The sequence below is a fragment of the Lissotriton vulgaris genome, chromosome 9 (assembly GCF_964263255.1).
Source record: "Lissotriton vulgaris chromosome 9, aLisVul1.2, whole genome shotgun sequence".
Lineage (NCBI taxonomy): Eukaryota > Metazoa > Chordata > Amphibia > Caudata > Salamandridae > Lissotriton > Lissotriton vulgaris.
In genome coordinates this window covers 139,536,363-139,557,722 of record NC_141697.1, presented here as the reverse complement: position 1 = coordinate 139,557,722, position 21,360 = coordinate 139,536,363, and the positions used below count along the sequence as shown (strand labels likewise).

General features: G+C 45.5%; 1 protein-coding gene across 3 annotated transcripts in view; it reads left to right on the top strand.

The window, feature by feature from the left end:
- The window catches only part of GANC (glucosidase alpha, neutral C), a 460,990-nt gene that overhangs the window by 222,128 nt on the left and 217,502 nt on the right, over positions 1-21,360 (top strand). For all 3 annotated transcript variants that reach the window (XM_086937212.1, XM_086937211.1, XM_086937213.1), the window contains 2 exons: positions 6,089-6,190; positions 20,333-20,576. In XM_086937212.1, coding sequence (XP_086793338.1) covers positions 6,089-6,190; positions 20,333-20,576 — 346 coding nt within the window. The remainder of the gene's footprint in view (positions 1-6,088; positions 6,191-20,332; positions 20,577-21,360) is intronic.

Sequence of the window (21,360 nt, the reverse complement as noted above, 5' to 3'; positions counted from 1 at the left end):
CAATCTGGTCCGATGTCGTAGAGTGATTTGTGTGCATGGGTAAGCAGTCGGAAAGTGATCCTCTTATTGACGGGTAGCCAGTGGAGGTCTTTAAGGTGACCAGAGATGTGTTCGTTGCGTGGGATGTCTAATATGAGCCTGGCTGAGGCGTTTTGGATTCGTTGTAGTTTCTTCTGGAGTTTAGCGGTGGTACCCCATTCCCAAAAGCGTCCCCTCAGCCTTGAAGATTCTACAAGAGTCACCGGGGCCCCCGACTCCCGCAGACTTCCGGTGGGGAGCGACTGCCATGATTGCTCGCGGAATGGCCACGACGTAGCCACGGAATGCTCTCATGCTGACGCCAGCTTCAGTCTGAAACATCCAGAAACACTGTAGACTACCAATTCGATCAGTTCCGGTGGAGCCCCAACGTGACCCGGTAGAGAAGAACTTGCCCTCCCCTCTTTGACTGATGGTTCTTGTTGCCTGTCCCTTCTGTCATATGACGCGCCGCGTTAGCGCACCCGGAAGTGCTCCGGTGCGCGAGGCGCGAAAAGCAGCTACCCGGAAGCGATCCGGGGCACGGCGCGGAGCGCGTAACGTAAGCATAACAGGTCATGTGACTTGTTAATGAAACTTTTCATTGGTTCATTTCACTTTTGGGTTCCGAATGATGTAAGGCTAGGTCATGTGACCTAAAAATAACACTTTTCATTGGTTCGGACTGGGAGGGGGCGCTTAGCTCCTGCCCCCTCCCCAAGTCTCTCTCGACCAGCTGAGTTGCGCCTGCTCTTGCTATTACAGCGTCTCACCCGCCATCCGGCTAAATTTCACCCACTCTTGCGATACAGCGACTCTTCCATTCTGGACCTTGTCCCACAATCCGTTTGACCTGAAGACACGTCCTGCGGTGCCCTCGCAATGCGGCCTGGTCCCTGAATGTGTGCAGGGGGACGGTATTTCTCGCTCGGCCAACAGAGTTGCGCCCACTCTTGCGGCCTACGACATGGAGAGGCCGGGGCGTTGACTAGGCGGGGCCTCCGGCCGCAACCACAGCGCCAACGATCGCTGCTAAAGGAGGGGAGCCTTGCCGGTGAGAGCCACTGATCTGAAGAACAGCTGCCTGCGGTGCCTCCCTGAACCGCTTGACGGAGTCCCCCGAGGGGCGGTGTGGTGGCGCGGACTGGGAGGGGGCGCTTGGCTCCTGCCCCCTCCCCAAGTCTCTCTCGGCCAGCTGAGTTGCGCCTGCTCTTGCTATTACAGCGTCTCACCCGCCATCCGGCTAAATTTCACCCACTCTTGCGATACAGCGACTCTTCCATTCTGGACCTTGTCTCCCCAGAGGTACATCACCTTACACAGACATGCACTCTGATCTCCTTGGCCTCAGTCAAGCATCAATAGTAAGATTTTCATAGGTGAGTGTAGGTTCATGGTCTTCCATCCACAGACTAAAAGCCTGGAGTGGGAGTGAAAGAACCATAACTAGGTAAGAAGGAAGGCACAGGCTGTAGGAAGGACTCTGGATATGGTATGTTGCTTGGTCCCTGAGATTCAATGTCACTGCCTTGCACAAATGGCATAAGTCCTGGATGTTGGGTGCCATAGTTGAGGGTTCCGAGCAGTGCTTGTAACACTGTCTGAAGCTCATTTGCACCTGCTGCAGCTTCACTATTCTCAAAGTAAGTGGGGGCTGTTTGAGGACCTGACTGCATTGGAAAGCAATGTGATGCGGTGCCTCCCTGAACCGCTTGACGGAGGCCCCCGAGAGGCGGTGTGGTGGCGCGGACTGGGAGGGGGCGCTTGGCTCCTGCCCCCTCCCCAAGTCTTGTTGCCCTGGTGTGGCCTAAGATCGCCCCCGACATAGGCGGCCGGCTCCCGGGGTCCGGCGGAACTTTTTGCCTTTTGGTGACTCTTCCATTCTGGACCTTGTCCCACAATCCGTTTGACCTGAAGACACGTCCTGCGGCCTGGTCCCTGAATGTGTGCAAGGGGACGGTATTGATTGGATCAAGATGGCGGCTTCACACAAAGCTGACTCAAGTGTTGCTGCTGATGCTATGCAAACAAAAACTGGTTTTCAGTTTGTACATTCTTCAGGATTTTTCCATCCAAGGCTGGTTGAGAGTTTGTAGAATGATGGCTTCAGATTTTCAACATACTACTCTTCAACATTCTTCATAAATGTAACAATGTGAGACTCACTAGGAGAACGGCCGTTTATCTTTCCTTTCAAAATGCTGCCAACAATATTTTCTGAATGGAAGACACCATCTTGTAGCATAAAGGGCTGCGTCAAGGGTGGTATTGCCCAGAATGTCTTGTTTTCTAGTGCTCGTAATGACGAAGCCAGAACTGCCGAAAGGGATTCTGGTCCTGCCGCTACTTATTGGAGACATTGAACTATACTCTGGACCTGCCTGGCCTCGACCAAAATGGCGCCAGTATGGGAGCGACTTGCAACTCCTTATGACGTTCTAGTTACTTAGCCTTGACGTTATGGGGGATGTATGCGGTCTTTGTGCACATGGCGGACGGGGAAGAGTACTGACTGGGAATACGGACAACCCTATTGATGTCGATTTTTCATTATTGTTTATTGTATTAATAAAGCTTCGAAATAATGTTACCCATGATACTCGCCCATGGTGTGCGTATGAACGATTTTATTGTAACTGATCCTGTTATACTTTCAATTAAAAAATCAACCTTCACTGATCCTGCAACCGTTTGTCACGTTTAGTTTTTTCAATTAAATGGCTCGCTTGTTACATACTCCTATACCCCTGGCTTTTGAAAGACACCATCTTGTAGAATAAAGGGCTGCGTCAAGGGTGGTATTGCCCAGAATGTTTGTTTTCTAGTGCTCGTAATGACGAAGCCAGAACTGCCGAAAAGGATTCTGGTCCTGCCGCTACTTACTGGAGACATTGAACTATACTCTGAACCTGCCTGACCTCGACCAAAATGGCGCCAGTATGGGAGCGACTTGCAACTCCTTATGACGTACTAGTTACTTAGCCTTGAAGTTATGGGGGATGTATGCGGTCTTTGTGCACATGGCGGGCGGGGAAGGGTACTGACTGGGAATACGAACAACCCTATTGATGTCGATTTTTCATTATTGATTATTGTATTAAAAAAGCTTCGAAGTAATGTTACCCATGATACTCGCCCATGGTGTGCGTATGGATGATATAATTGTAACTGATCCTGTTATACTTTCAATTAAAAAATCAACCTTCACTGATCCTGCAACCGTTTGTCACGTTTAGTTTTTTCAATTAAATGGCTCGCTTGTTACATACTCCTATACCCCTGGCTTTTGAAAGACACCATCTTGTAGAATAAAGGGCTGCGTCAAGGGTGGTATTGCCCAGAATGTCTTGTTTTCTAGTGCTCGAAATGACGAAGCCAGAACTGCCGAAAAGGATTCTGGTCCTGCCGCTACTTACTGGAGACATTGAACTATACTCTGAACCTGCCTGGCCTCGACCAAAATGGCGCCAGTATGGGAGCGACTTGCAACTCCTTATGACGTACTAGTTACTTAGCCTTGACGTTATGGGGGATGTATGCGGTCTTTGTGCACATGGCGGGCGGGGAAGGGTACTGACTGGGAATACGGACAACCCTATTGATGTCGATTTTTCATTATTGATTATTGTATTAAAGCTTCGAAATAATGTTACCCATGATACTCGCCAAAGTTATTAGACATAGAATTTTCAAAATACTACCGCCCTCGGGCGATCTATGTAATGAACAGACTACCATTGCCGAAACACAAGGGAATGCATCTCAGAGAGATAAGTCAAGTACGTGGTAGATAAAAACATTTTCGTGTTTATGCACGCTGATGTGCTTTGAACGCTGCCCCCCCCCCTCCTCATCATTTAGAATACCACCGCCCATTACACAAAAGCGTACCGGGCGCTCCCCACGCAAAAAAAAAAAATATTTTTTTTTTTTGCCCCGCGGGGCCCTTTTAAAGCCTCCACATCAAACCTAGGGGGTCAGGGAGGATCTACTATGCCCCTTATGGTCATTTCCCCCTTTGTTTTGGCCTCCTCTTGTCTCTCGATCCTACCGAGAGACAAGATGGCGGCCGCTCCGGACTGTTTAGAATGTTGACAGACACCGGAGAGCCAATCAGCTTCGCTTCGCAAAGTTCCGTTACGCGAAAAGTACGCGAACCGGAGCGCTAACCGGAGCGCTAACCGGAGCGCTGTCACAGATATATATATTTTTTTGAACGTTAATTTCTCAAAATCCACTGGATCACATATATTGAGACCTAGCAAAGGCACATCGGGCTAACAGTCCCTACAATTTTGCCAAGTTTCATGCAAATCCATTCAGCCGTTCGAGCTAAAAGTGAGGCCAACCGCCCTATGGAAATTAACATGGGAAAAACGCGTTTTGGGACCCCCCTTTTTTCTCGGCCCCCCCTTGACGAACACCCCCCAAATTTTCAGGGGCTGCTCAGAAACAAAATGTGCCATTTTCCTGAAAATTTCAGCCAATTCGGTCCACAATCGCCAAAGTTATTAGACATAGAATTTTCAAAAATCCCATAGAGAAAAAATCCTAACTATATATACCTACTGGCGACCGCAAGTAGGTAATAAATATATATATATATATCTACCAAGCGGTTTGCTCGAGAATGTGTAACCACCCCCACACTCGATACTCCGCTTGTTTAGCACCTGTATGTTACACTGCCTGTGGTGTAGCTGCTTGGAGCTTCAGTGTAAGCTAGAGCCTGGGGGGTGGCACTTCCTATCTATATATATATGGTATGCATGTTATTCCTTATGGCCAATGCTCTGCTATTATTTTCTAGAATGGGCTAAACCAACAGTCCAAACTGAGAAGCAGGGTTAAATGGCTGCTTTTGGTAGTGCCTTTATCACACCACCTCAGCCCTATTTCATTCTTGTAGTAGAGATAGGCCGGTCCGAGGCAAAGAGCTTTGCTGGTCCTCTTTCCAGGTTATAATCTAAGGAGCACCACCTAGCGAAAGAAATATTCCCTGGAGAAAGAGAAAAAAATACAGTATGTGTGTTCTTGGAACCTGCATTAGCTGCATCATGAAGGAGATTTTATAACAGGAGAGCAGAGCCCCTAAACGCGCGTATGGTACCCATGGTAAGAGTCCTGGCCACCATCAAGTGTGACGGCCCTGGGTAGAGAATGTCTATGTAAGTCGCCTCTCTGTGAGGTGCCTATGCAGCCTGCCTATGTGTGCTAGCCTATGTAGGTTACCTGCCTGTGAGGCCTCTGGAGGGAGAGCTTCTGTTGAACGAAAATAAAGACCAAAGAGAATCAATGTCTCATACCTGAGGCAAACGCCAACAACTGGATGAAATGTAAATGTGTTCATTCCACCCTTTACTTGACTCTTAATAAGCTGAGTAGGTAAGAAGAGCCTCCAGGCTGACCATAAGGAGCTGCAGGCCACATGAAAGTTACTGTCAGACTTCTTGCTGTACAAAGGCGCATTGTTGTGTGAGTTCCCTCATTCCCTTCTAATGGATATGGAGCGTTATTAAAACATATCCCGCATCATATTTAATGACTAAGTAGTGTCTCTGGTTCGATCAGTAGATGTATGTCCTTTGACTCACTACTGACAGTTCCCTGTCTTGAAGCAAACTCACATCCTACAAAAACCCATGCTAATGGGTGTTGTGCTTATAAGCAGCTCAGAGCTGTGTTTGAGCTGCACTTTGTTCTCAAATCAGGTGATCAAGGCGGCTGATTCCTGCCAAGAGTTTGTTAGTCACTCACTGTGTCAGGTTAAACATCGGCGTGAGCAGTTTCCTTGAATTAATTTGCAAAAACAAATCCAATTAAGTTGCGGTATCCCCTGAGCCAAATGTGGAAACTGTTATGAACCTAAATAGATACGTTAAACACCTTTGTAAATATCAGATTAATACTTCATGCATAAAAATAAATAGTCTGTATCAAAGGGATAGAATGTTTGTCTTATTTCTATGCCACTTACGAAGGGCGTAGAACAAAGTAGTAATATCGTGATATGCTGTAGATTGCTGCCCATTATTCATGGTTATCATCTGGTTGTCTGACTTGCTTCTAGGTGCTATGTGGACTGGAGACAACACCGCCGAGTGGGGCTATCTGAAAATCACTCTCCCAATGTTGCTCACAATCAGCATTTCAGGGATCTCCTTCTGTGGAGGTAAGGAGCTTGATACTTGCACCGCCGCTGATGGAGCAAGGATTTGCCCGTAAAGCGCCTTGCTCGTATGCAAAACCCTTGTCTAAACTGCATAATAATATTAACCTCATTATTCGTCATTTATAAAGTGTTTTCCCAACACGCGGGTGTCCCCAGGATGCTTGCTTGTTTGTTTTTCCGTACTAAAACGAAGCATGCACTTAAAATGGCCGCTTCGCTGAGATTCAGTCTGCGCATGCGTCGGTCATACCCATGTGATGTGACGCACTCGCATTCTGGAGGGATTCTGTGCTCATGCGCACTGATGCAAAATATGGCCGCTTGTCTCTCACCACGCTCTCTGCTTGCTACTGCTGCTTTAGCCTATCTGTCTTTTCGCACTAATCCATAATGCTATAGTCATTATAAAGTAAGGGTTGGTTAGATTTTATCATGGTATACAGTGCGATCATTTTTATGTATGATTTTAATTTGTTTTCGCTTACTTTTCATGTACCGCGTCTTTGTGGGCTGGGGCATACATGAGCGACGCCATGCTGAGGCTCCTCTGAACCCTGTCAGCTGACCAGGGAGAGTCCTAACTGCGCAGAAGCTAAAACTAGCCAGCTGGCTCCTGGAGCCCGATGCGCCTGGGAACCCATCCCGAAGATGCAAGATTACACCTTGAATTGTCATACACTGTTGCTATATGCTGGACTCTTGCATTGTCTTCTGTATTCCTATGCCTGGGAACGTGAACCAGGGGGGCGGGTGTGCAAAAATGACCAATCACAATGTGGGAAACTGTCACTTGCAACATTAGTGGGTGGTCTAAGGGTCCCCAAAACCGTATAATTGCCCTAGTTTAGCTTAGGAAAATTGTCCGACTTGTCCGAGTAGCAGACCTGTCACTGACCCTACGATCTCAATAGGTGCTCATTCTGAAAGTGCTGCGGAGCACTTTGTCCATACTTTCCACAATCTCCTAAGGGGTGGAAAATCCTAAGTGCTGGCGAAGCACTTAGCTGGGAATTCGAAAATCCAATCGGGGTTTCTGGCGGATTACTTGCAGGAGGGGGTAACGCAGGCGTTGCTGTCCGAAGCTGTGGGTGTTGGTCGTACCCTGGGAGGCCCAGTCCTTGACCTGAACCTGAGGGGTATCCTGTCCTTACTGTCCATGAGCTGTACCTGCTCGCATTCTGGCATTCCTTTTCTGAGGGTCCCTGTCCCCGTCTTCCCAACTGACCCGTGGCCAGGGTTGGTCTTCAATCTGAACTAGGTAATTATTGATTGTGGGTTTGCGTATCTCTCTCTCTCTCTCTCTCTCTCTTGTCTGATCTGTTAAAGCATTCTTACCTGTGTTATTGCTTTATTGCCATTGAAATTATATGTGTCTGAATTTTAGTTGGTTCCTTCTCTCCCCCTCTCCTTTAGAAATTCATTGATTTTATAAAACCATAGCATGTTCCCGTTTTTCCCTTTCCTTTAGTGGATTGCAGTGAACTTAGCAAGAATAGCTTAAAACACTTAGGTTAAGTACATGTTCTAGGTCTCATCCCCATTCCCATGTTCTAGTATAAAATTGCAGTGACTAGTTTTGTTCTAAACCTTCTACCTTTAGTTTCCCATATATCCTAATGGTCTTATTTTTGATGCAAAGTTACCTATTGGTGTTAATTTTAATGTTTGATATATTATTCTGTGTATCGCTTATTATCTTGGCATCTTCTCTTTGAATTCTTATATAAAGTTTTAAACTTCATCAGGTGTCTGTGGTCATTTTACAGAATTGTGGAAAGTATTTTACTGATTATAACGTGTATTTGATGTTAGACCTGTCTACTATTTTCCCTGATAGCTCTAGGTCCGTCATGAGAGTTGTGCCTGTGGTAAGTCAGGTACATGGTAAGCAGAGGTAAATCCAAACTTGATTACTCTTAGCAGCGTGCAGGAGGAGAAATCCTCACCCGGTTCACCCAAACAAATTAGTGTGATAATAAAAGGTTTTTTCACGCCAAGGGCCCAGTGCGTGTAAAAGAATTGGTAACTCGGGTGACCTGGGGGAACTGCGCGCTCTAGCAAAATAACAGTCCTCTAGAAAATGGTACAACGCATCTTGCACAACAAATCACGTCCTAGCAGGTTTACAGGACTGGAATCACAGACCACAAATCTGTGCATTTCCTTGAAATTTCCTATAGAAATTTCCATTGGTTCAGTTACAGGGGTACTTATTATCTGATTTGAGACTCCCACTACTTGGATTGCTTCTCCCGAGAGGGGTAGGTTAGGAACATCCACTGTTCTTACAGTAGATCGGGTAGCACCAGTGTCCAACAGAAAGGTGACGTCTTTTCCCTCTACCTTTCCTTCAATGTATGGTCCAGTCTGGTCTACCGGTAAGGAGGCGCCAAGTACGCACTCCTCATCCTCCCCTCTCAGGCCCCGTCAATCTTGATCCTCACAAAGGAAAGTATCATTTAGCAAGTACTGTGGAATGACTGCATTTCTTTCACTCTCAACCTCCCATACTTCCGCCCTCTCATTCTGCTGACCCTGACTCTTAAAATTCTGTCTAGGAGCGCGGGGTACTGGAGGTAATTTTACCTGTTGCTGGGTTTTTCTTGTCCCCTCTTTCGGCACCTGTGGATTTAAACCATTTACAGGGGCATTACCGGCCTGTAGGTGTGGACACTCGTCTCTCCAATGCCCCATCTGGCCGCACCCATGGCACGGAAACTTTTTCATGGCCTCTTCACGACTCATTTTAGGTCTGGGCTTTCCTCCCCCCCCAGTATTGGTATTCTGAACATTATTATCAGAAGTCATTTTACTTAACTGTTTTTCTTGCTGTTCAGCTAATTTCACCTGTGCCCACATGACCTTTTCCTTGAGGGCCTTCTTTTTATTTTCGATTTCATCTTCGCAGTATTTTGCATATTTCAGGACATCATCTATGGGTTTTCCCTGCCAACTGATTTTGTTATCTCGAATCCATTGTGAGATTTCAGGCCTTAATCCTAGCACAAACCTATAACTGAAATGCGTCATGTCTTTCATGTCTACATTATCGATACCACTGTAAGTTTTGAATACCTGCAGTAACCTTTCATAAAATGAATGCACCGTTTCATCACGTTCTTGGGTGGTTCTATCTATACGGGTCCAATCTGTCTCTTTTGCTGGTACCTTTTTCTTGAGGTATTGTATGACTTGCTCATATTTCCTCATTACTTCAGGTGCGGGAGCTCCTGTTTTCTCATCTCTGGGAAATTCCTCACTGGGCCAATCAATTTCAATTTTACAGTCGGTCCACAAATCTACAGGGACCACGATGTCGAAAAACCCATCCAGGTCTTTCAGTAGACACTTCTGAACTTTTATGAAACGTTCTACCTGTCTGTACCAGTCAACTGGTTTCTCACGTAATTTCGGGAAGTCGTTTGTAAATGACACAATGTCTTGTCTGGACCAAGGGACATGGACATATTTTCCTCCCGGGACCTCTCTCATGGGGCACAATTTTTCAGTTGGGGTTACTTCCTTTAATACGAATTCTGAAGTTACTGACCCGGCCCTGCTGCCTTCCTTTTTCTTTGCCCACCTGGTTCTCCATTTTCCCACTTCGCCCCATTTCTGCAAGATTTTCAACAATTCTCTTACTTGGATCTGTTTTCCCATCACATTCAGGCTTTCTAAATCCTTGTCTGAGAAATCCACTCTGTAGGGTTTCTGAAGAATTTTGGAGCGACTAACATCAACTCCCATTTCTGTGGCGGCATCCATTATCTTTTCATGGAGCACCCTAGCACTCCGGGTAAGATTTTTACTGATGAATAGTAACTCTTCTTCATTATACGAGCTTAGGCGCTCAACTCCCACGTTCCCAGCCATCATTTCTTCTATTTCTATTCTTAATTTATATATTTCCAATGCTTTAGGTTGGGGAGTGGTCTCCTTCTCTAGCTCCTTCGTCCATCTGTCCAATTCTTCAGGGGAAACTAAAGTGGCACTCCTAACTCCAGTTGCACTTTCAATCACCACCTCCTTTTGTCTGGGCTGACTTCTTGTCCCTGCTATACTGGCCCTCGACTCCCTTATGGGCAGATCCATCAGAACCACAGAATCACACTCACTTTCCTGATCCTCATCTATGAATACTTCCTTCCTCGGGGTCTGGATGCTAGGAGTAGGCAGTATTGGGGTGATAACAGGAGGATGGGGACTAGTCAGGTCATTTCTATACATTGGAATAGCAGGACCAATAGTTACCGGAATAGTCAAGGAATCAGGATGGGGATGCATCTGGGCAATGGTTCTAACTAATTCCTCTCGCTGTTTAGTCAGGGCTTCTTTCTCTTTTTCCTGCAACCCCCTTTCAGCAGAATTGCCATGCAATACCTGAGGCACTAAGGACGGATAAATACTCGGGGCAGTCGGAGCAACCAATCGAGGGGGACTTTCTCCAAATGGCTGATAATTCGGGACTGTGGACTTAGGTCTGCAAAACCCATCCCTTTCACTAGTTTTACTGCCTGTAGCTGTTCCGTCTGTATCACTTTCCCTCCTACTTTGGGGGTAATTTGTAAAGGGATTTTGAGAATGCACCGGTTCTGATTCTGCAACATAGGGAGGTGGATTCTTCATTAACAAATCTTCCAGGTGTTCATCTTCTATGTCCCCCATAGGTGCTAGGTGATGGGTCTTTTCTTTACATTTTCCTCTCTTCTCTTCTAATACCCCCATCATAGGGAACAGCCCTTCAGTTAACATAGACTGCCTCCACTGTTTCATTTTCTGCTCTTTGGTTGGCGTTGGAAGCCTGGGATACCACTTACTCACCCCCTTATCCATTCGGGGTTTATCTCGCTCTGCAGCCTCAATCTCCCATTCCTCTAAAGCTTCGTACTGGGTCAACCTAGGTCTAGGGTGTAATTCATTCATGCGGGTCCTTAAGTTAAACAGGATCCGACCATTAAATGTACCTTCAACAGGGAATGCTAGGACTCCGTCATCTACAGTATACTTTGCCCAATTTTCTAGCCAGACACAAGTGTGATACCCTTTATCAAACAACATGAAAGAAGCAGGGGTATTTGGCGGGGGAATGAGTATGCCTTCCCTCGTTCTAATGGGCTTGTCAGTTTTGAAAAAATTCTTTACTTTATCAGAGAATGACAATTTTCTCTTTATTCCATACATCATGTGCGGTCTACCTCGTACAATCTGCTCCTTATGAAATCCTAGGTATTTGGGATTTGGTATGAAGTCTGGATACCACATACAACTCTCCAGACTCGCTTCTAGCTCGGCTGGATTAATTTTGTTTACTTTTGTGCTTCCAATGCTAGCGCGACTTTTATTTCGCACCACCCAATCAGGTCAGAGAATACAAATACGGTTAACCAATGGGTGCGCGGCCTTTTCGCAAGACAGAGTCTCACGCTTCGGCACTCACCCCTCCTTTACAAATTCAGCTCCACTACCCACCCGCTGTTTTGACCAATACCAGCGCGGCACGGAGTGACGTCAGAGCAGCTCTCCGACTGACTCCCTCCTTCACAAGGTAACGGAAACTTTTTACTCTCTCTAAAGTGCGAGTGCAAGTTTTAGTTAATAACACGCAACGTTTGCCACTATGTCTGAGTGTTCTAAAAAGAGAAAAGACTTTTCTTTCGCTACTAGTAAACCACTTCTGTCTACTTTTCATGCACTCTGGATAGACTTCTTTGCCTGTCCCTTCACGCTAGTAACATAGAACCCGTTATTCTTCTGGCTCATCCACCTTAGTCGGGGATATGTACTGAGCCAGGATTTCACCAGCGAACTATTTTACTTACCAGACAAGCCTCAGAGACCCTACTACTCCTTTCGTATGCGACCCTTACTAGGTGATATCGCAATGAAAGTTTTATAACGGACTCGTAGCTATCATTCACTCCAGAAACAAAGGTCCTAATTAGTGCTTCCAGTTACTCCTTTAACCCTGCACTAATGCCTCGAACTTAGTGACTTCAACAGCTAACCGGATTCTACTCACCGTTAGCTATAATACTTCCCCGGGGATTCAGACTACACTGAACACTTACAAACAATTCTGGGTTAATTCAACATGCAATATTTATAGCAGCAATGCAAAATCATGTACATTTATATAAAAAAAACATTTCATAATTTTTGAAAAATACAGTAGAAATCAGCAGCACGTTTTATTTTCAAGGTTTGTTTATGACTATCCTGTCTACCTAATCTAACTAGTCCAAACCATCCTCTGGCTGCCAGAAAATTACTGCTAGAGCGCGCAGTTCCCCCAGGTCACCCGAGTTACCAATTCTTTTACACGCACTGGGCCCTTGGCGTGAAAAAACCTTTTATTATCACACTAATTTGTTTGGGTGAACCGGGTGAGGATTTCTCCTCCTGCACGCTGCTAAGAGTAATCAAGTTTGGATTTACCTCTGCTTACCATGTACCTGACTTACCACAGGCACAACTCTCACGACGGACCTAGAGCTATCAGGGAAAATAGTAGACAGGTCTAACATCAAATACACGTTATAATCAGTAAAATACTTTCCACAATTCTGTAAAATGACCACAGACACCTGATGAAGTTTAAAACTTTATATAAGAATTCAAAGAGAAGATGCCAAGATAATAAGCGATACACAGAATAATATATCAAACATTAAAATTAACACCAATAGGTAACTTTGCATCAAAAATAAGACCATTAGGATATATGGGAAACTAAAGGTAGAAGGTTTAGAACAAAACTAGTCACTGCAATTTTATACTAGAACATGGGAATGGGGATGAGACCTAGAACATGTACTTAACCTAAGTGTTTTAAGCTATTCTTGCTAAGTTCACTGCAATCCACTAAAGGAAAGGGAAAAACGGGAACATGCTATGGTTTTATAAAATCAATGAATTTCTAAAGGAGAGGGGGAGAGAAGGAACCAACTAAAATTCAGACACATATAATTGCAATGGCAATAAAGCAATAACACAGGTAAGAATGCTTTAACAGATCAGACAAGAGAGAGAGAGAGAGAGAGAGAGATACGCAAACCCACAATCAATAATTACCTAGTTCAGATTGAAGACCAACCCTGGCCACGGGTCAGTTGGGAAGACGGGGACAGGGACCCTCAGAAAAGGAATGCCAGAATGCGAGCAGGTACAGCTCATGGACAGTAAGGACAGGATACCCCTCAGGTTCAGGTCAAGGACTGGGCCTCCCAGGGTACGACCAACACCCACAGCTTCGGACAGCAACGCCTGCGTTACCCCCTCCTGCAAGTAATCCGCCAGAAACCCCGATTGGATTTTCGAATTCCCAGCTAAGTGCTTCGCCAGCACTTAGGATTTTCCACCCCTTAGGAGATTGTGGAAAGTATGGACAAAGTGCTCCGCAGCACTTTCAGAATGAGCACCTATTGAGATCGTAGGGTCAGTGACAGGTCTGCTACTCGGACAAGTCGGACAATTTTCCTAAGCTAAACTAGGGCAATTATACGGTTTTGGGGACCCTTAGACCACCCACTAATGTTGCAAGTGACAGTTTCCCACATTGTGATTGGTCAGGAGAGGTGGTGCGGTCATTACCACCTCCTAGAATTCAACGTTCCCATCATAATTATTCAATTTTGCACACCCGCCCCCCTGGTTCACGTTCCCAGGCATAGGAATACAGAAGACAATGCAAGAGTCCAGCATATAGCAACAGTGTATGACAATTCAAGGTGTAATCTTGCATCTTCGGGATGGGTTCCCAGGCGCATCGGGCTCCAGGAGCCAGCTGGCTAGTTTTAGCTTCTGCGCAGTTAGGACTCTCCCTGGTCAGCTGACAGGGTTCAGAGGAGCCTCAGCATGGCGTCGCTCATGTATGCCCCAGCCCACAAAGACGCGGTACATGAAAAGTAAGCGAAAACAAATTTAAATCATACATAAAAATGATCGCACTGTATACCATGATAAAATCTAACCAACCCTTACTTTATAATGACTATAGCATTATGGATTAGTGCGAAAAGACAGATAGGCTAAAGCAGCAGTAGCAAGCAGAGAGCGTGGTGAGAGACAAGCGGCCATATTTTGCATCAGTGCGCATGAGCACAGAATCCCTCCAGAATGCGAGTGCGTCACATCACATGGGTATGACCGACGCATGCGCAGACTGAATCTCAGCGATGCGGCCATTTTAAGTGCAAGCTTCGTTTTAGTACGGAAAAACAAACAAGCAAGCATCCTGGGGACACCCGCGTGTTGGGAAAACACTTTATAAATGACGAATAATGAGGTTAATATTATTATGCAGTTTAGACAAGGGTTTTGCATACGAGCAAGGCGCTTTACGGGCAAATCCTTGCTCCATCACCGCCTTCCTGCTTTTTGTCCTGGACAAGGTGGTGCCAGGCTCCACTTGTGTCTGCAGAACCTCAACTTGCAGGGGTTTTGCAACCACAAAATGCACACGCCAGCAGATGGGGTCAAAGTAGCCTGACAGCTCATTGTGCGAGTGAGTGGGGGTGCATGTGTTGTGCCACATGGTGTTGGACAGATGTAATGTCACTATATGAGCTGTGAGATACGTGGTTATACTTTAATCTCAGTGCAGAAATCTGAACTCCATTCCTGGGTCTCTCTTGAATTGCAGGAGTAAGCCAGGAGTACTACAGGACCAAGGCACCCAAGTGAATCAGTTTTGAAGGAAGCCTAACATTTTAGCCTTGATAATGACATGAATGTCTCACTCATAGAAGCGTAGGCTATGGTAACTGTTTGCCTGGCAGTAGCAATCAAACCAGACAAAAACAAGAATGGTAAAATAAAAATAGCCAAGAATGAAAAGCCTGTGAAACAGAAAATGTTTATTCACCCTGCCAGCTGCAACCTAACTCCCACAACACAAGTGTGACCTATAACCACACAAGTTCCCAATCCATTTTTTTTTAATTCCTCGGCAAGGGACAGGTAACTTCTTGCATTTCCTCTACACCGACAGCTTTACAGGCAGTTTCACACCGAATTGCCTACAATCTACCGCCTAATATGGCACACCCCCTATTGAGAATAAAAACGTTTTGGGGCAAATGTGAATATGAACGCTGCTCCTTCCACCAGAGCATCCTCCCTCATAGGTTGTGCTAAATCGACCTTTGCTGGAAATGGGATCATAACATTTTGCAGAATGAACAAGCATTTGCAATGCAATAGGTCTCGCATTTATGCAAGTTTAAGCTATTGGCATTGTAAATGACAATGCGTTTTATTTATGTTTCAAAAACCAAAACATAAATAAAAGGCATTGTCATTTACAATGCCAATAGCTCAAACTCACGTAAATGCGAGACTTGTTGAATTGTAAATGCTTGTTTGCATGTGCTACACTGAACTGATGCGGACCAGGCTGCAAATTAATTCAATAAAGCAGCGCAGCTGCTAAAGTGAAAGCGGACCGCGCTGGAATAAGGAAAGACCATTAAAGAAAATAGTGCTCTCCCACTAAATAACGGAAACCGTGTAATGAGCCAAGTAAAAGGTCCAGTCATTGTGGGCGGTAACAAATGCAGACAAGGCGGTACCAAGGCGGGACTAACAAGCCTATGTACGAATCAGAAGCCAGGATTTTCGAAGGACAATGACACAAACCACTGACAAATATGGGCAGAGAGTGGGCGGGGCTTCCACTGCATACCCTAATACAGCATGCCTCGCAGAGCGAGCAGGCCATCCGCGCTGCCCATAGGCTCGACCTGAAAAGGTGAAGGAGAAACATTTAAGATAGGTAATAGGTCTGACATTTGCATAGTGCACATTCACAGGGGTAAACAGCACAGAGATCTATATGCACATGCAGAGCTTGCACAGATGTCATCCTACCTACTAAGTCCCATTTTCAAAAGGTCCACCTGACATACAAACACCCATTCACACTAAACTTCAAGCATCAATGCACAAAGATTAACACTCTCTGCAGAAGGAGGCACACGATGATGTGCAGCAGGGGCACAGGTTGATGCATAACAGGAGGCACAGGGTAATGATCACTAAGGAAGCAATGCTGATGCACCTCAGGGAATTGTGTGTGATGTGCTTTGGGTAAGCATTGGGCGATATACATGTAAGGATACAGGGCAGTCTGCATTATGGGGGTAACTAATGATATGTAGCAGGGGCCACAGAGTAGTGTACGGTGGGGACACATATTGATGCACAATTGTGGGTCATACATTGTTCAGCACTTGGGGGAAGATGATGTGATTGATACCACAAATTGTCCTATACCAGGCGCAAGCACTCCTCTAGTCCTGTTTTTTTTGCTTTCTGAAACTTGTAGTATTTTCCCCATTACAAGTGAAGAACCTCAGTTATCGGATAACAAATAAAAACATATCAGGACCAGGTATGCTACTAACTCCTCACATTTTGGCTGTTTTGAGTAAATTGTTTAGATGGGAAGGAAGTTACTTGTGGGTCAATCAAGCATTTATAAAGTATTTCAAATCACCAGTGAGGGTCTTGAGGTGCTGAAGAAGTAGGCTCCTGATGGAAGTTGATCAATCGAACATCCATGTCTTGAGATCTTTTCTGAATTGCTGGAGCGACGATGTGGTCCTGAGGTGCAGTGGGAGGTTGTTCCATGCCTTGGTTGTCAGGTACGAGAAAGAGCGCCCTCCGCATTTGTTGATGTATTCTGGTCCTTCGCTTTGCGGGGTTATGTACATGTGGGTCAGCATCTTGAACTGGCATCTCTTATAAATCAGTGTAGTTTCTTGAGATGGAGTGTTGTGATGGGCCCTTCTGGGGAGGTCGAAAATAAGTCTTGCTGCTGAGTTTTGTATTGTCTGGAGTCTCTTGAGGAGTTGTGCAGTGATTCTTACATAGTGTGTTGTTCTATAGTCCAGCCTTTTGTGATGAGGGCTTGTTTGACAGTCTTTCTGGTGTTGTCTGGGAGCCAACTGAAAATCTTGCGAAGCATTCGAAGGGTGTGGAAGCAGGCAGAAGCAACTGCGTTGACTTCTTTCTTCATGGATAGCTTGCTATCCAGGATGATTCTGAGGTTGCGGGTTTGGTCTGTTGGGGCAGTGGTTGGGCTGAGGTCCGCGGGCCACCTTTTTTCATGCCATTGCGAGGTGTTGTTCCCAAAGATGAGGACTTCTGTCTTGTCCGTGTTAAGTTTGAGACAGTTGTCCTTCATCCAGTCCACGGTGTTCGTCATGCATCTGTGGAAGTTGGCTCCGGCGTTGGAGGGTTCTTCGGACAGTGAGAGGATGAGCTGTGTGTCGTCAGCACAGGTGATGTTGAGCCCATGCGATCTGACAGTGTCAGCCTCCGGCTCATGTAGGCGTTGACGAGGTTAGGGCTGAGGGACGTTTCTTGGGGGACCTTGCAAATGATCTTCTTGTATTGCGCTGTGAACGGTGGGAGTCAGATCCTTTCAGTTCTGCCAATAAGGAATGAGGCAATCCATCTGAGGGCGTCTCCCCGGATCCCAGTGTGTTGGAGTCTGCTGATCAGGATGTAGTGGGTGATTGTGTCAAATGCGGCGGACAGATCTCTGCGGTCCCAGAGGGTTCTGATGACGTTGGTGATTGCGAACCGGGCTGGCTTGGTGCTTGGTTAGCTCGAAATCCAGATTGGGAGGGGTCCAAGGGGTTGTGGTCTTTTAGGTGTGGGGTGAGTTGCTTGTTGATTGCTTTCTCAAGGGCTTTTGCAGGAAAGCGGAGCAGAGATATGGGCCGGGAGTTCCTTGGTTCAGCTGGGTCAGCAAATGTTTTTTCAGGAGAGGCCTTACTTTAGCATGTTTCCAGACCTCAGGGGAGGAGGCCGTGGTGATGGAGGTGTTCTGGACCTTACTCAGCTTGTTGCAGATTGACTTTCTTCTGAGGGTGAAAACGTGGTGGAGTCAGGGGTCTGAGGTTATTCCCGAGTGTGTTGAGTTTATGTTGGAGATTGTATCTTGCGTGGTGAGGGGGTTCCAGTGGGATAGTCATTGTTCGGGGTTTGTTTGTGAGTGTGAGCTGGTTGATGTTGTCTGTGATGAAGGGTTGACATTCGAAGTTTTCGTAAATGGCCGTGATCTTGTCGTAGAAAAAGTCCGCGAGGTTGCCGCACAGTTCCTGGGAGGGGATAATGTTGTTCTCAGGGACTGCGGGTTTGGTGAACTCCTTCACAATGGCGTAAAGTTCCTTACTGTTGTTTGCACTGGCTTCAATGTGGTCTGTTCTGGCATTCTTCTTTCCGGGGCCGTTGGTAGTGGTTGAGGGCGGTCCTGAATGCGTTGTGTTCTTCCATTTCTCTGCTGATGTGCTTTTTTGTGTTTTCCTAATGATGCTAATGCTATATTTAAAAATGTCTAGTTTTTAAGGCACCGATATGCACAGTTAACACATAGGACAACGTATATTAAGATGCACAACTCGCACCCAAACCTACGAATCTGCAAGAGGCTACATGTGTGAGGTCTTCACCGAGTCCTTAGCATATAGCCAGTGGCATTTTGCATGCTGGGATTTTTAAGCCTCTACTCATAATGGAAAAAGCAAAACGCCAAGTGCTAGAATGCAGCATTCTATGGCCAAAGAAATCAAGAGTCTGGTAGAAACTCAAGATGGCGCACGCAGCCTCTGGGTCAGCCCAAGTGAGGTGAAAAGTCAGGATTGCCTCCAGATGGTGGAGTTGGCTGAGACTCCTGCCAGAGGCACCTGGAACCCGAATATTAGTAGATAATATAGGGTCAGACGGAGGATAACATTAAACAAGACAAAGAGGTTTTGAGGCCAGGGCATTGAAGGAGCACCTTATTACCACACAAGAGTTTGCAAGAATGAAGGAATAGGGTTACCTAAGGGAGCACTAGAGGCCTGTTATACCAGTCCTTTGAACAGTGACCCTTATACCTATGAACGATGGCCATACATGTGGCCTATCTGCCCATGCACCAAACAGATAGAGCGAAGGTAATGCCATGTCAGTAGTCCAAGGATTAATAGTGCCCAATACGCCCAGCAGAGAGTTGACCGCACTCTGGGTGGATCAGTAAGTTTGTGTTTGGTACTTACAGGACGTAGGTTGACATCCATGCCCCAGCTGAACACAACCAGACCTCCTGAGGACAACCAAGGAGGGGGACAAGGCCTGGTATGAAAGACCAAACGGGATACAATTTTTGGGATATAATTTGAACACACAACTTCACTTCAAAGAAACAGAAGCTTAGGACCATGACCATTGTTTTCAACAACATTGAGGGCGATAGATAGAGGAAGATCTCAACTTTTCACGAGCACTGAAAAGGTGTGGGCATGGTTGGAGGCCAATGACAGTCAGATTATAATCATCAGCTGACAGAGTTGGTAGGATATAGTGACAGGGATGCACTCAGCTAACAAAGAGGTCCACATCTGGGGACAGGTGCATCGTGAGATCTTCTCATGAAGTACGAAGCAGCCAGACACAGATCCGGTGGAGCACCCTCCAATCTGTTCTGTTTGGATGCATTATCTGCATCCTTCCTAAGAAAAGACAGTTCAGCCTGTCTGCTCTGTGCCAAAGCTACCAGGGTATTGAGCTCAGATCAATTCAGAGACATTAGGGTTTATTTGAAATAGTTACTGTTATTATTTCTTTCAGTGGGCGACCAGTCACCACAAATAATCCACTTTCATAGAGCTTTGATTCAGACTTATACTTTCCCTTTGTTATATATTTATATAGCATTGACAACACTGAGGAATTTAAAAAAATATTAATTATGAAAAAATGGCAAATGCGCCGGCTGCACAGAAAAATCTAGGAAAACGAAGAAACAAATTCACAAAAACTCAAAGCAGAAAAAAACGATTTAATGAAAAGTATTTGCCTAACAAACCATTTCATTTGATGCAGTCGGTTTCCTAGTTATAGAATTAATTATAGAATTAACGATGTAATAATTCTTGTGAAAGTGAGATTTTAGCAGTAAGGCAAACGTCGATGCTAACAATTGTATCTGCTTTTTTGAATGGTATTAGTTTATTTTCCATTGAATGCGCTTTTGGCAAAAACATTTAATGATAACAATCAGTGTTCATAAATAGAATATATAAAAATATAAATTGGTATATCTGATTTTTTGCACCCTGATAATACCTGTTTTTTTCCCAATGGAAACAGCGGATGTGGGTGGTTTCATCGGCGACCCGGAACCAGAACTGCTGGTGCGCTGGTACCAGGCTGGAGCCTACCAGCCCTTCTTCAGAGGTCATGCCACCAAAGACACCAAACGGCGCGAGCCGTGGCTCTTTGGGGAAGAGAACACGCGGATCATCCGCGAGGCAATTTGTGAGCGCTACAGACTGCTGCCCTATTTCTATCTTCTCTTCTATCGAGCTCATGTGTCTGCAGAACCAGTGATGAGGTAACAACCATTTCCAACTGCATTAGAAGTCTTTGTGAAGAGTAGACCACATGTGTTACATTACTGAATTGTGTTATCATATCAAACGTTCTTACATGACTGGAAGACAACACATCAATGCTCTGGAAAAAGTCACAATAAATGTTAAATGAATGGGGTCTGATTCACAAAGATATTTGAATGAAACTGCTGTTGCAACTCACATTGGTAGTTTTTCATTCGTAAAAATGTACTTTCACTAAGATCTTTGTATGAAAGTTTGCACATACCCCAAATGTCCTGTTTATGGCCTTTCTGCAACCGATTCTCACCATGAAAACTGGAAACAGTCAGAGTCATATTCTTGTCGAGAGAAGGAGTAAATCTCTTTCCAAGTTGTGACTGCGGAGAGTACACCCCCAAAATTGGTGGGGTGTAGTGAAAGGGATCTCTTAATGGCAAAAACGGATTTCCCAATAGAGAATTGTGTTTTTCTTTCACAAAATTGCACTTACACAATCTAGACACAGGAAAAGGTATCCTTGTGCAATTGTACACTGTGTACGCATACGGCAATACGTGTCCCTGGTTGTATGTCAGAATTCACAGTAGTTTCCAAGGTTTTCTGAAACCTACAACTCTTGGAAGGAGTAGTAAGTTCCTAACATTCAGAAATGTGCACCTATGGGAGGCTGTGGGTGCAGATTTCGTTAAGAAGCAGGCCAATAAACCACCTATTAATAGTAGTTTGCTTTGCTATTGTGTATTTTCTGGGCTGAATAGCTATTCAGTGTTGCAAATCTGA